The 14,508-nt window shown below is 48.9% G+C and overlaps 1 protein-coding gene across 1 annotated transcript; it reads left to right on the top strand.

Annotated features, from left to right (window-relative positions):
• Positions 1-316: 316 nt before the first annotated feature.
• Positions 317-12,667, top strand: LBH (LBH regulator of Wnt signaling pathway). The gene is made up of 3 exons (XM_075147285.1): positions 317-510; positions 1,302-1,404; positions 10,133-12,667. The coding sequence occupies exons 1-3, from the start codon at positions 485-487 to the stop codon at positions 10,331-10,333; spliced, it is 330 nt and encodes a 109-aa protein (XP_075003386.1). The 5' UTR covers positions 317-484; the 3' UTR covers positions 10,334-12,667.
• The last annotated feature ends 1,841 nt before the right edge of the window (positions 12,668-14,508 follow it).

Below are 14,508 nucleotides of genomic sequence, written 5' to 3'. Positions count from 1 at the left end.
GGGGCCGCACCCCACCTCGGCCCGCACAGCCAGGGTTAAAAATAACGAACCCGCCGGACCGGACCGGGCCGGACCGGACCGGACCGGACCGGGCCGGGCCCGCCGCCACCGCCGCCCGCTCGCTCGCTCGCGAGACGGGGCCAGCGCGGGGACACGCACCCCCCACCCCCACCTCCACCCCCCCCCCCCCCCCCCAAGGCGGCGCGCGACGAAGCCATTCATGAAAATGCTGACGTCAAGCGAGGGGGCGGGGACGCGGGTCGGGCCCCACCCCCCAGGGCCATTTAAGGCGGCGCGGCAGCGGCCGCCCGGCTCAGACGGGAGACGGCGGCGGGAGGGCGGCAGAGGCGGGGTTGTTCGGTCCCCGGCAGCGCAGCAGCGTCCCGCAGCGCCGCTCAGCCGCTCTGCTCGCGGGGCAGCGCCGTGCGCCTGGGTGCCCCTCCCGCCACCCCCGAGGGCGCGGGGCAGCCTCCGCCGGGACTTCATGTCTGTGTTGTGTCCCCTGCCCTGGTGAGTGGGCGCTTCCCGCGTGGGGGGGGGGGGGATCGCGGCCCACGGGTGGGAGGAGGTTGGACCCCAGCAGGCTGCTGCCGTGGCCGTGGGGGGTTTGAAGCGGAGCTCCCGCCGCGGCGGCGTGTGCCCTGGGAGGAGGCGGTGCAGCGGGGCGGCGTGAAGCCCCGGGACGTGATTTTCCGAAAGCGGGGGAGAAGAGGCTGGTAGCGGCGGTGCACACGCCGGGCGGTGCGAGCCGAGCAATAGCGGGATGAGCCGCAGTAGAGGAACTGCGAACGGTGGGAATTCACTTTCTCGAGCTGGAAATGCCATTAAGGCTGTAAAAGCAGAGCTGGAATTGGCGCCGTGCGCTCCGGCTGGTGTGGAAGTCCCTGAGGTTGTAAAATAAGTCAGCAGGAGCTAAAGCACACCAGCGTAAAAAAAATAAAAAGAAAAAAAAAAGAACAAAAACCCCAGGGCTTGCACTTATTTACTGTGTTTTTTTACTTTCCCCCCTTAGGGGGCAGAGCTGGAGGAAGAGGAGTTAAAAGTGAACCGCTGCTGTTAAAGCCTCCTGAGGTGTTCTTGAGCTGTGCTCTTGGGGAGAAAGTCGGGGAGTTGCTCCAGGGGGTATAGTGCCGGTTTACTAGCTCTTTCCAGCCCCTTCCAAGGGGGGGGCAGGAAGGAAGGGACCAGAAATAGACTGCCGACAGCCTCTTCTGCCTGCTTGTCCTTCCTGATGCTACTTAGATCTTCCTCAGCCCTTCTGGAGCCCCTCAGATGACTTGAATTCTGTCTTTTGTTTCTAGCCCTGATTATCTGAGATCAGCTGAAATGACTGAAGTGATGATGAACACCCCAGCTATGGATGAGATTGGGCTAAGCCCCCGCAAGGATGGCCTGTCGTATCAGGTAAGTGCTTTGCTGGCTGCATAGGCAGTAATCCCTTATGGAATTGCCTGGGCTGGACTGCAAACTCGGTCTTATGTACCTTTCCATAGCCAGACCTAATAGCAGGTCTTGCTGTAGTGAGAACTAGTCAACAGACTGGAATGCTTGCTTGGCAGGAGCTGGTTGTCTACAATATCACTCAGTATCAGACCGGATTGGCAAAGGACTTGGTTGTTTCTGAAGCGATCGAGCCCCTGCTCATTCAGCATTCATGGGGGCTCAGTGGGAGGCGGGGAGATCGGTTAAAGAAGGATTCACCCCACTCACCGGGCTGAGAGGACTCTGGGATCTCTTTGTAATGTGGCATACAAATGATCTGCCTAGAGCAGGAGGGAGGTGTTTATATGGCACTTACAGTTTTTGATCTGTTTCTTGGTTTTCCTGACTGATGGGCCTGTTTGAGAGGGTTAACAGTCTTCTATAAAATTCAGTGAGGCCAGGGACAGCCTAAACAAGCCTTGAAATGTCACTGGAGATACAGTACCTGAAGGCATGAGCTGCATTCATTCTGAAAGTTCTGAACAATGTAATTAGCCATTAATCTCTAGATCAGTGACTGGGGCAAAGAGGTGTTCTTAAAAACTAGCCTGAGCCTTAATCCTTTAGTCTCAATAGCCCTTTCATTTCCGAGCTTATCAAAGGCCAAGTTGTGCATCTTGGCCTCCTAGTTCCATGTTTTCCTACTCTTCCAGGAGACTTGTTGATGAGATTTAACACAGGTGCTGAGTGCATGCAGATGACTTGCATCTGGTCTGTGCATTGGGTGACTCTTAATGGCAGATCCTGGTGCAGGGTTCTTCCTTTGCAGATGTTACACAACCTGCACAGAGGCAGTTGCTCTAAGTGTGCATTCAAATGAGGTGTGCTGTTGTATGCTTGCATATTTACGTCTGAAAAATGAGCTACAAGGCAGTAACAGTGCACTGAAGCATGAAATCAACTGAACTTTGGGCCATGGCTGAGGCCTCCAGCAGAATCCAAAGCCGTGGAAGGAGAAGGGGATTCATTGCTTTTTTTGGTCAGAATTCTGGATATGGATAGTACAAGTTGTTTGGTTTATTGCCTGTGTGTGGAAATAGCTGTGCTGTGCTCCAGTGCTTGAGTTAGTGGAAAGCATATGGCCTCTCTTTCCTCTCCTATAGAGGGAGTGTACAGCAATGAGAATGGTTATAAACCTGAAGCAATCAAACTAGCCTGCATGGGATGTTCAGTTGTCTTTATGGGTCACCATATGAAGAGGCTTAACCCAGTCAGGTCAGATGCTTCTATTTACCTATCCAAATTTTCCAGTGAGAATCTAGGTGCCCTGCTTGTTCTAGTGATTGCTTCAGCAAGGTTCTTCCCCAAGTGCTAATGACCTTGATAAGTCTGCTTGGGCCAACTGGGGAACAGGCCTGTTCAGTTTTGAGTGGATCATCTGAACCTGAAGGTGTGTGAGTCATAAATGCTGACGACTCATATCTATGCAGGGTTTATGCATTCTAGATCTCTCCTCTGTAGTGGTCTAGTCATAGATGACTTTTTTCAAATGCCTGCAAGAGCTGGGAATTGCCTGCTGGTACTTTGCTTTGTTGTAAGCCAAACTGATGGCAGAAAGGGTAGAGGAGTTGAAATGGAAGATCCTGATGGGGCAGTGGTGGTGTGTGGGCTGTGTATGAGGTCTGCCTCTAAATCAGGTTAGTGTAAAGAGGATTGGGGAGCAGGCTCCAGCCTTCCTCCTCTGGCTGCTAGGCTGAGAATGTCACAGTGTACATCAAGGTAAGTTGAAAGCATCCTTAAAGGGTTGAAAATTCAAGTTAGAACAGCAAGGACAAATCTGATGCAAATTGCACCATGAACTCTTTGTTCTACCTCAGACTTTGGCACTTTCTGCTTCATCTTGCTGATGGAGAGAGTTTGGTACATGGAAAATTGTATGCTAGTCTGAGAGCTGTAGTGCAATAACTTAAAACCAGACAGGGCTAATGGAGCATGACTGCTCCTACACTGAGGCTTGTTGTTCTAAGCTGCAACATCTTCCTTCACTCATCTGCGGAGTTGGACACTCGCGATGTGAATGTAACAGCCCTTGGCTTGCTGCGAGGGGCAAAAAAAAAGTGGAGCCAGAACTGGGAGAGGCAAGCTTTTAGTTTCAAAAGTTTCTCTTGTTCTAGTAGTAGAACTTGTATTTATTTTACTGCAGAGATGATCTCAAAATGAGGTTCAAAATGTCCCCCTTCGGGCTGTGTAGAGCAGGGACTGCCTGGGAGTTGGTCCATAGGATCTTAGCCATGAGCCTTGGGGGCTGCTTCTACCACCATACGCAGACATGAAATGGGACCAGAGGAGATGGTACAGCAGCTTTGGAACTGTAAAGCACACCAGTGTCTGCTGCAGACAGACTTGTCCAACAGTACTGTTTCAAAGTATTTTTGCCTTTACTTGGAAATAAACTGAGGAAACAAACTCATAGAGAGTATAAACTTCAGCAATCTGATTCCTCTGTCCTGTGGAGTTCACTGAACTTCAGGGCTCCTGTCTGTCTTGCTGAGGGAACTTGGCTTGTTGACTTTTTCCTTCTGCCTCCTCCACCCCCTTGCCTCTGCTCATGCTCTGGAGTGTCTGTATGTCTAGACATCAGCTGAAGGTGTGCACCCTGCTAGCGAAGCTTCCTGGCCTTTGGTGGGCTGGCTATCGCTGCTCTTGAAGCAATGATGTGAAAACTCAGACTGCAGAAGTCATATCAGTGATAACTCAGTTGCCTGTGTAGGCTTAGAGATTTGTACAGTTTTACTTGCAAAATGTGCTTTCTCAGCATAGAAATGCCTTTTACCAGTTAATATGCAAAATGCTTATAAGCTCGTGTGCTAATTTCAAAACCTTTCTATGTAAAGCAGTTTTGTTACTGTATTTGCGATGTAAAGCTGCTCTCTGAGCCCCCTGAAGGTGTTTAGCCAACAGATTTAAAGGGCCTGAGCAGAAGTGAAATCGGGGCATGAGTCTCAGAGCAGGGCGGCATAGACAAAACAGAAGATGCAGCTGAAGAGATGATGTCATGCTGGGTCTTGTGCCTGCAGTGAAGAGCTATTTCTGGATCTTTAATAGATGTCCCATAATTCCCATGGGACTTACTAAACAAAAAACTCGTTGAAATGCAGCTGATGGCTCAAGATGCCCCTGCTACAAACCGCTGTGCCTGTGGAGGGCTTCATGTGCTTCCTGCCTGGCAGTCTCCGCTGAGCCGGGCCTTCACTGCTGAGTGAAACTGCCAGTCGGAGCTAATGTACCGTTTGCTATTTTCCAGCCCCTAGATACACCTGTCCTCCGAAAAGCCGCCTCAGCACTCTGCCGGCTTGTCTTCTGATGCCATCGCACAGCAGCACAAACCATGCTACTGAAACCAAAGCTGAATTAATCATTTTGTGGAGCTGTTGTCAAAACAGTACCTCAACCTGAATCCTGCCTTGCTTCTTGGAAGTGGAGCGGGGTCTGAGCACAACTGAAAACACTTTGGTGCCCAAAGTGTTTATTTTGAGTAAATGCTGTGTCCTGAGTTGAGCGTGCTACTTTGCTGCAGACCAGCTCTCTGATCCTGTGGGACCTTAGGCTCCCTTTTAGGAGATTGGCATCTGGGGGCTGAGCTTGCCATCAGCTGGGGTTTGGTTGTCATGGGGGAGCTTGAGCTCTTTTAAGTCATGATCGCATCGTGCTGGGATCTGTCTAGGTTAATCACAGCCACAGATAGCTGTGAATGATGTCAGACTGACTGAATCTAGGTAAATAGGCTTAATGCTCCATCCAGTGTCTGTGGCGAAAGCTTGGGTCATCTGTCTTGTTGGGGAAATCATTTCTGGTGAATGCAACACCTCTTCAGCAGCACCAGTGAAGCACTGACTTTCCCAAGGAGCTGTGGTGCTCAGTGCTGAGGGGTTTGAGCCGCATCCACTGCATCCCCCCAACTCAACTGAGGGACCAACATGTTACTGACCCAGGGGCTGATGGCGAAGGGTGGAAATTGAGCTTCCTCTCTAATTGGCTTGTTTGCTTGTCTGTGCAGCCTCGATTTGTGCAGGGGAAGTCCTGTATTGGAGCTGGTGCTTGCTACCGCGGAAGGTCTTGAGACTGGGCTGCAAAAAGGTGGTGATAGCAAGCGAGTTTAGGATAACTTGGTCACATAGCATATCCGATGCATGGTTGCTAGACAAGATTAGTAGGCTGAGTCAATGTGTATTCCAGGGTCTGGGACCTTAAATGAAGGCAGAAGCAGGATATGGGATAAACAGAGCCAAAACTAATGATGTTTGCAGCTATGCTATGCAAAAAAGTGTTCCACTGAAATGCAAACTGGAGACAGCAGCTAATCAGAACATCTCAGTGCATGTTTTTTACCTCCCTACCTGATGGTTTGTTACTCTGGAAAATTGTTATGATGTGTGAAGTTTCCCAGCCACTGTCCCCCAAGATAGGGCTATCTGTCTGTGACTGGGGAGTTGTCATGGTTCGTAAACCTGAGTCACAGGCTGCTGTGTGCATACTAGATGGAGCTCAGTTTCGAGTCATGACTACTGTATGAGTAGATGTATGTATTAGCACTGCTGCTTATAGCTGAAAAATTCCTCCAAAGAGGACACTGAGAGATGATTTAAATATTTCCTGAAATGAGCTTGCCGTGCTTCTCAATGGCAGTAAAGTTTTATTTCAAGAACTTAAATGCTGATTTGGGATATTGACTTGATACTGCTGAAAAGGCACAAAACTTAGCTTTTTAGTACTGGGAGGATGAGTGATATGTGTACATCAGGGGTGTATCCTATATCTGAAGTGGTATGCCTCTCAGTGCAGATTTTCCAGTCTTGTATTACAATGAAGCAAAGCTTTCCCCCAAAACACTAACTTAATTTGGGAAGATCTCATTACCTTAGTCTCCCTGTAATGCAATTGAAATAGTTTTCAGCCCCATGGGAGGGGGGACAAGCATTTTAACTATGGGTGTTGGTATGGAGTACACATGTGGAAGTTGTTTTAAATTTACAAGTGTCACTTGGATTATGGTAGCTCTGAGCTAATCCTCTTAATTGTCTGACAGCTCTCCTGCTTTTGGTGTTTCTCCATCCCTATGAATGTTGAGAGAGGGTATGAGCCTCCCCAGGGCAACGAAAACTTTCCATTCTTGTTGCCAAGACTTCATTCAAGGATAGTAGAGCTAGATCATCCGAAACAGAGGCAAACATGATCTTTCTAAAATCATTTCAAGCTTTCATTTCAAGCTCTGCTTTTCACTGCCCTTTCTAGCTGCAAGGCAAGAGTTCGGTCGATTTGTATGTGATCTGATCCATGAGGAGAGCAGTTCCCAAAACATAATCTGGAGAGGCCTGTGAAAAGTCTCTTGCTGTGAGCGAGAAGCTGTATTGAGTAGCATAGGAAGCAATGTACATGTCCTCGGTGGGCTCTGCAGGTGTTGGATGTGTCTCTCCATGGGCCAGGACCTGGGGCTCAGCTACGGGGGGGGGGTCTGCAGAAGCAGTTGCAGCCTCTTGTGCTGCCTCATGCAAGTGAGAGGGAGGAAGATACCTTTGAATTGCTGCTAAACTGGCTTTTAGGTAGCTTTCACCACCAGTTGGTGGTTGTCATTTGTCCACCATCAAGTGACCAGATCAGCAGAAGTAGGCATCTGCTTCAGCTGCGTGCAAGGTGGCTCCCTCTGATAAATGAGGGGGAGAAGTTAACCTGTTGCTGCTGTACTCTTTGGGTGGTGGGGAGAGGGACAGTCTTCCTCCCACATGTCTGAGCTGAGTAACGTGGACAGAAAGGCTTGTAGCAGGTTTTGCTAGACAAGCTGTCCTGGCTGCTGTGCAAAAGGGTGTAGTGCTCGCAGGTCAGCTGAGCTGCTGTATTCCCGTGGGGCCCTTGCTGCAAGTTTTAAAGTTGTTTTTTTCTTCCCATTGTCTAAATCTGGAGTGGGACCAGATTAAGCACACGGGACCAACAAATACAGCATGTCACTACTGGTGTGGGACAGCAGAAAGCTGGTGCTTGCTTATCTTTTTCTAAAACGCTTGGCAATGCAGCTTGTTTTAGAGTGAGTGGGGAGGCTGGTTGGGGTAACTTTTCCAGCCGGCTCCCCCAGATGTGTCAACGGAGTCTTAATCTGAAACCCTTTTTCCTTCGGTCCCTGTGCTTGGCCTGCCGCGGTGCCCTGCTCATCACATGCGAGGAAATCTGCCTTTGTGTATTTTTTCCATTGACTGTCCACACCCCTTGAAAGTGCAGTTGCAACATCTCACTTCATGCTGCCTTGACGATTAAAAAGCATGACTTAGTGGAAAAAATCCTGACCTTCTTGGGTTCGGCCTGTCCTGCAGCTGTTTGAGATAAGATTGTGCTAGGGTTTTTTTTATTAAAAAAGCTGCACACCACATTTCGGGGTATTTGTTTGTAAGGAAATGACTACTACTTAGTTTCTGGAAAAAAAATCTGGCAGGCTAGTTTCAAAGAAATTGCTCCAATTTGACCTAATGTGCTTAAAATGATAGGAGCCAAAGGTTAGTTTAATTATTATACTGCTATTTTTCTTGCACAGGAGGCTATTTTCATGACATTATCAGCTTATGTAACCTCCTGAACCACACTTCTTTTTCCATTGCAACCTTCTAAACCATGTAATGTCAAGGGTATTTTTTTCCTATCCTGAGTTTAGATAACAAGTTGATGCTTAAGAGCCACCGACTGTACTTCCAGTAATGCACTGCGTGTCTGAGGCTGCCTTTGTTTGGCCAAGCAGAAGCCTCAGAGCTCCAAGAACCAGTTACTGTCTCACTGGTGCTGGGAGTGACTAACAGCAAGTAGTTCATACGGCAATGCCCATGTTAATGTGGCTGCATCCAAAGACCTCACTCCTATGCACTTGAAAAGCATATGGATGGTGGGTGCTGTGGTGGGAACTGGGCTCCTGCAGTGTCCCCAGGACCAGGTGGCTGTCTGCAAAGAGCCCTCCTGTTGTGTGTTACCTTCACAGTGAGTTGCTTGCCCGAACACCCCTCCCAAAGTTACCTTGCCTAACTTTGCATTAACTAGCACCCCGCTGGCTTTCTCGGGTTGGTAACCCAGTTGCCACAAAGCTTTGGATGTGAGGGAGAAATGTGGCTGGACAGGAGAAGACTGAATATTGACAAGGAGGTAATGGTGTGGTTAATAGTCGCTAGGCTGAAGAACAAGTTGATAGGATGGTGTTTCACTTTGGGGTTTGGGCCAGGGCTTCCCAAGGGTATCTGCGTGGTTGGCATGAGGAGAATGGCTTTGTGGTTAATGCTCAGGGCTCCTGGATAAGGAACCTGCTTTTGTAACTGGAACCACAAAGACCAAAGCAGATGAGATCTTGCTCTCGAACTGAGGCACCCACGAGGAGTGTCCCTGTCTGAGGCTGGCAGTGCTGTTCCCTGCAAGGATGCTCTGACGGCTGGCTTGAATGCAGCTGGTGTTCAAAGAAAAGTACAGTGCCCGACTCCTCACCTCATCTACAACCTGGAGGGGAAAATGCAGTTTGTGATTATCTTTGGGGTGTTTAAATGCAACTGTAATGTGAAATGGGCATTCTGGTAAAATTGTTTGAAATAAACAGGTGCTAATTGTTTAATCTTCTGGTTACCAACCAAGGGGTCTGATGTGGCAACTGGTTCTTGTCACCCAGCAGTTCTCTTCTGGATGAGCTGGGGTTTGAAGCTGTTCCCCTAGTAGGAAGCTGTTCCCTATAAGTAACAGCAACCTTTTCTGCTCACACTGCAATTCAGTCGTGCAAACCTCCTGCTAACACTGCACCGCAGTGGCGGTTTTCCCTGTACCTGTGTTTTTGCCTCGGTTCCTAGTAGGATCAAAGCGTGCATCCCAGTGGCACTGCTGGCGAGTTTGGGCCCTGGTGCTGCTGCAGAGCATGTGCACCCACGTGGCAAGCTATGGGTGGAAGGGAAGGCATAAGGTACTGCTCTGTGCACCTTGCGGGGCTGGAGATAAGGGGGTCTTCATTTTCGTTGGACCAGGGTACATAATCGCTGGCCGTGCCACAGGTACCTCCTGCCCTAAGAAATACAGTCCAGTCTTCCACCCTTCCACAAAATGAGCATCCTCCTGCTGAGTTTCACTGCTGATGTATGGTAGCTGTAGCATGCAGAGCACTGCCAAAATTATCTCTAAAATGCAGTTGAACTTCTCTTTTGTTCTGGTGCTGTGGCCCTGGAGCGATACCAGATGCAGGCCCTTGCTGCAAGGGTCTGGACCGCTCTAGCACTGGGTTGCCACGTGCCTCCTCTCCCTTCTAGCAGCAGCGCCTGGAGCACAGGCCTGTCTCATGTGTAGCTTGACCAGCAGCAGGAAATGAGATCTCAGATTCTCTGATCGAGATAGCTCAGTGTGCAAACTCATGAGCATTAATGCAAAAGTGGTGGGGGTAAGGCGTGTGGATAAATATCCGAAAGGGCAGATGCCTGAGCACTATCCAAGCAAGCGTGTGCTTTGGAAGCCTCTTGGGCAGCGCTTATTTCCAGTGCTCGGAGGTTAGAGAAGCTTATTTACAAGCTCAAGAGTCTTCCCGTCGCTCAGTGGTTTACCCTGTGCCCAGACTAGTGTGCCCTGAAGACCCAAGTGTCTTGAGAGTTGGGTTTTGGCTAAGACTGCTTGAACGCAGCCCCTCTCACAGGCTGTTTCTTGGCTCTTTCAGATCTTCCCCGATCCCTCGGACTTCGACCGTTACTGTAAGCTGAAGGACCGCCTGCCCTCAATCGTCGTGGAGCCGACGGAGGGTGACGTGGAGAGCGGTGAGCTGAGATGGCCACCCGAAGAGTTCCTCGTGCAGGAGGAGGAGGAGGAAGAGGAGGAAGAAAACTGTGAAGACGCAAAGAAGGACAACAAGGAGCAATAAATGGTATCCGAGGAAAGGCAAGGGACCGCACCCTTCTGAAGGAAGAGCCACACTTCTTTTGAAAGTCTTTTTAAAAAAAAAAAAGACAAGTTCAATTTTGCACCTGCGAGATCTTAGTTTTTTTGTATTCTCTGTATCGAGAACTGAAGCCCTCGGTGTCACCAGACCTCCTGAGGAAGGAAGGAAGTAACGCAGAGAAATGTTTGCTGTTCTCGAGATCACAATCTGTATTTTTCCGAGGCGGAGGCAGCAGTGAAATTCCAAGCACATGGCAGAGGGTGACCACGCGAGGACTGCTGGAGGGGGGAGCTTGGGGAGGGGGAGGAAAGTCGGAGACGGCAGCGTTCAGCCGGGAGCTGCCTCTGGCTAAAAGCGTGAGAACAGAGCCGTCATCTCTCAGATTTGCCTTTCTTACAGCTTCCATTTTGTGCGTTGGGGGGTGGAAGGGTGTCCGTAGCGAAGCATGGCTAAATGCTCTACTGACAAGGGGCCTGTAGCTCTCCCTGGTTCGGCACCTCCTAGGGTAACATGAGCATCCGTAGGAGTAGTTGGGTTTCTTGCTCTTGCTGTTGAGCCTGTTTTCCAGCCACTTTTCCCAAAGCTGTTTTCTCCCCCTCTGTTTGCCTTTAGACTCTTCAATGCTGAACAGCTGTATTTGCAGGATAATGTTAGGCTGCTGCTTGTCATCTCTACTGCGAGGCCCTAGTTTATCTTGCAGGTGGTTAGTGTGAGCTAATGCACATCAGATATAAAGATGCTTCTGTCTGCAGCAAGAGCTCATGTAGGTTTTAACACCTCAGATTTTTCTCTCCTATTTGCTGAGGCTGCTGTGGTCGGTCTCGTCTTGTACAGTGCCCAAAGCCAGAGGGTGGGGATTACTCCTCCTTACCTTGGTGTCCTTGAGGCTGTAGGGTTTCATGTCTCCAACTCGCTGGTCAATGGGCTCACGAGGGCTGGGGTGGGGATCTCCTCCAGCTTTGCACTGCAGGGCCTCCTCAGAGCCCTGGCAGTGCAGGACAGGCTGGTAGGGGTGTGCATGGTGGGGAGCACTGCCAGACCTGGAGGTAATCCAAAGACGAAACATCAGATCTAGTGTGGATCACCAGCAGAAGAGGGCGGTTTGCAGGAGGGGTCTGTTGGGAGAGGATTAGCCCGGGTGTCCTGAGGCAAGATGTGTTTCTGTTTGATAGCAAGGGTGGAATGTTCATGGGTGTTTAATGAAGTGCAGACTGGCTTGTGAAGTCTGGCTGTGTCCTCTTCACCATGTCCTGCTCCAAGGAGAAGTCATCTGTCTCTGTTTGGGGAGGAGGCCAGTCTGCTGCCAGACAGGGTAACCCGCTGCTTTCCTGGAAAGTGATGATCTCGCAGCTTCGGGGACCAGCTCGGGAGCCAGTTGATCTTGGGATAGGATGAGAACAGTTACCACCTAAACCAAATTTGGGGTCATGGAAGAGAAAAAGAAATGTCAAGGCCTTAACCAAACTTTCATAATAATCCCAATGCCACCCTCCTTTGCTTATAACTGGTTCCATTTTTAAAATCTATTTGGACATGTGTGTATTTGTATTTTTAATACCTCATGAGTAGTTAAACGCTGGTGGGGGTTGGGAACTGCTTTTAACATATTGGCAGGATTGTTTTAGTCTTGTCTTGCTTGTGTTTAAACATAATGGCAATAATTTATCAGCTCTGCATAACTGTTTCAGACAGATAGGAGTTTGGAGATGAGTTAGCACAAAGCAGGAGAAATTCAGTGTTCCTACACTGCGGCTGGTCTCTGGTCCAGCAACGCAGACCTGGTTATACACGTTCCCTGCCCGTCTTGGTGGATGGTTAATCACCAAACGGTCATGATGTGGTGATACCATTTTCTCTAGCGATGGATTCAGCTGTTGTATCTGTAACACTTGTTCTAGTCTTGCTGTCTTACTGGAATGAGCTTGTACACCTGCATACCAGCCAGTTGTCTTATTTCTAAGTGTTACTCTCTATTGGTCTCTACCGTCTGTACCACCAAGTCAAAGCTGTATATCAAAGATATTACCATGTGGGCAGCAATGAGATGGCAATCCTTGGACTTCAGACCTGCTGTCTGCCCTAAAGACTTGCATATTTCTGTCTGCATCCTTTTTTTGAAAGTATTGTGTATATTTCTATTTGTTGTTGAACGTATCTAAAGAACAAAGCACTCCAGTAAAACTCCTCCTGTTGTATGATATACATTCTATATTTCTGTAATTCTTTTTTGAGCCTCAGGGAGAAGCTAGCATTTTTTTCAAACTACATTTTTGTCACTGTGACAGTTGTAAATAAAGTTTGAAAATGCTTTCCAAACATACTGGCCTTGTTCTTATTGCCAAAGCGGGTCGGATGGTCAGCCTTCCCGATAATGGCCAGTCCTTGTGTTTCAGGTTTGAGGTGTGCTGACTTGCAAGGCTAATGCAAATATCCTAGAAGACTTGCGTCTATCAGTTGAGGCTGTTCTGTGAACCTGGGGGGACCTGGCCTTCACGCATGGCTGACCTCAGAGCGTGCCTTAGGGGATTGTAAACCTAAATCAACTTAGAGTGAGGGGCAGCATCTTTGCCTTCCATCTTCCTACAGTTGCTTATTGCTGTGTGAAACGCTGCAGCAAAGTGGTGCTCCAACTTACTTGGTCCTGAAAAATCTGTATTTATATCTATAATCTCTATCTAACACCTTACCTAACCTTACAGAGCATGAAGTCCTGGAGAGCAGAGGCTGTTCTTAGCTGCTCAGAGCACTGATGCAGTACCTGTGCACGTTCCCTGTGCGTGCTCTTAGCCTGCCCCGAGCAACAAGCGTGAAGATAAGTCTTGCCATGCTGTGTGCTGTTAGGGTCTCAGCCGAGCTACCTGGGGTTGTCTGCTTTGGCTGTTTTGGGTCTAGAGGTCAAGTCGTCTTGAGTAGTCAGCTGTGTCTTGCCCCACACTGATGGCCGTGTGCTACAGCTCACGGAGCTGCCAAACAATGACGTGGAGGAAACTGCATTTCTGAGTGTGATTCTGAACTTGTTTGGTACCAAGGCAGTGTCCCGGGTGTAGAAATCTGACTGTGCCAGGATTCAGTAATTCAAATTGTGAACTTAATGGGATTAAATTTTCCACTAAAACCAGGTGATAAGAAGCAAATGCCTTGGAATACACCCCTGTCTTTCAGACATGGAGAGAAGTTCCTGTGATTTGGCAAGTAACAGACTGTAATCTTACTTATGCAAACAAGCTGGGCTGAGGCTAGAGCGTTATGTTTACATGAGGCTGGTTTAAATACACTAACTAAAGACCCTCCGATTTAATGCTTGAACTGAGGGCACACTCAACATGAGTCCCACAGTTCAAAGATGAATTTTATTGTGCTCAGCCCTTGTGGACGTTTTATGCCTTAGAAATATAAATACAATGTGAAGTTTGCCTCTCCTTTCTTGAATCAACCTCTAGCTAAGGTGCCTTGATTTCTTCCCCTCCTTAGGCATGGAGTTGCTTTCCTTGTAGAAGAAGCTGCAGCACTTCCAAGATGAAGTGCCGGCCTGAAACCATTGAAGATGTTTAGTCCTGCCCCAGAACGTTTCTGATTAAAATACAGCACTGGTTAGGGAAACTGCAAATGAATTGAACTTGTCTGCTACTTCCATGTGCTTCACATGAACAGGTTTTTCAGGCTCATGTCAGAATGAAGCCACTCACTTTGTTTCCTGATGCATCATGCTATTTTGGGGCCAGACCAGAAGGGTTGGCCTCAGCGGGGCTCGCTCTGCCTGGGGGTCTGCCTTGCATCAGCCTGGAGCAGTGCTGGCAGGAGAAGGATGGTGGGAAGGGGGCTCCTTCCTGGTCCTTGGCTCCAGCTGTTACGGTCAAACTGGAACCTGCATCACCAAATGAAAATGGGCTTGCTGCTGAATGGGTGACCCTGAATCATCTCAAGAACTTCATGGGTAGCATAAGGACCTTCCTTTGCACACAGAGCAACATTTCTTCTTCTGGCTCTCATTTAGATTTGAGGCATTTGTCCTCCTCAAAGCTTTGCCTGGTAGTTGCAACTGATGACACAGCAAGCTGTGCACTGCTGCCCTGCTTAGTTCAGCCTGTGTTCACTCTCCCAAATATTTGGTTTGTTGTTTTTGGTGTATATCCACTTCTGTTAGGCTTCATCAAAGC

This window comes from Calonectris borealis, chromosome 3, assembly GCF_964195595.1.
Source record: "Calonectris borealis chromosome 3, bCalBor7.hap1.2, whole genome shotgun sequence".
NCBI lineage: Eukaryota > Metazoa > Chordata > Aves > Procellariiformes > Procellariidae > Calonectris > Calonectris borealis.
This window is presented reverse-complemented; position numbering and strand designations above follow the sequence as displayed.

Coding starts and splice junctions, on each gene's coding strand:
- LBH (XM_075147285.1), top strand. CDS start 485: ATGTCTGTGTTGTGTCCCCTGCCCTG. Junction 511..1,301: donor GTGTTGTGTCCCCTGCCCTG/GTGAGTGGGCGC, acceptor TTTTGTTTCTAG/CCCTGATTATCTGAGATCAG. Junction 1,405..10,132: donor AGGATGGCCTGTCGTATCAG/GTAAGTGCTTTG, acceptor TGGCTCTTTCAG/ATCTTCCCCGATCCCTCGGA.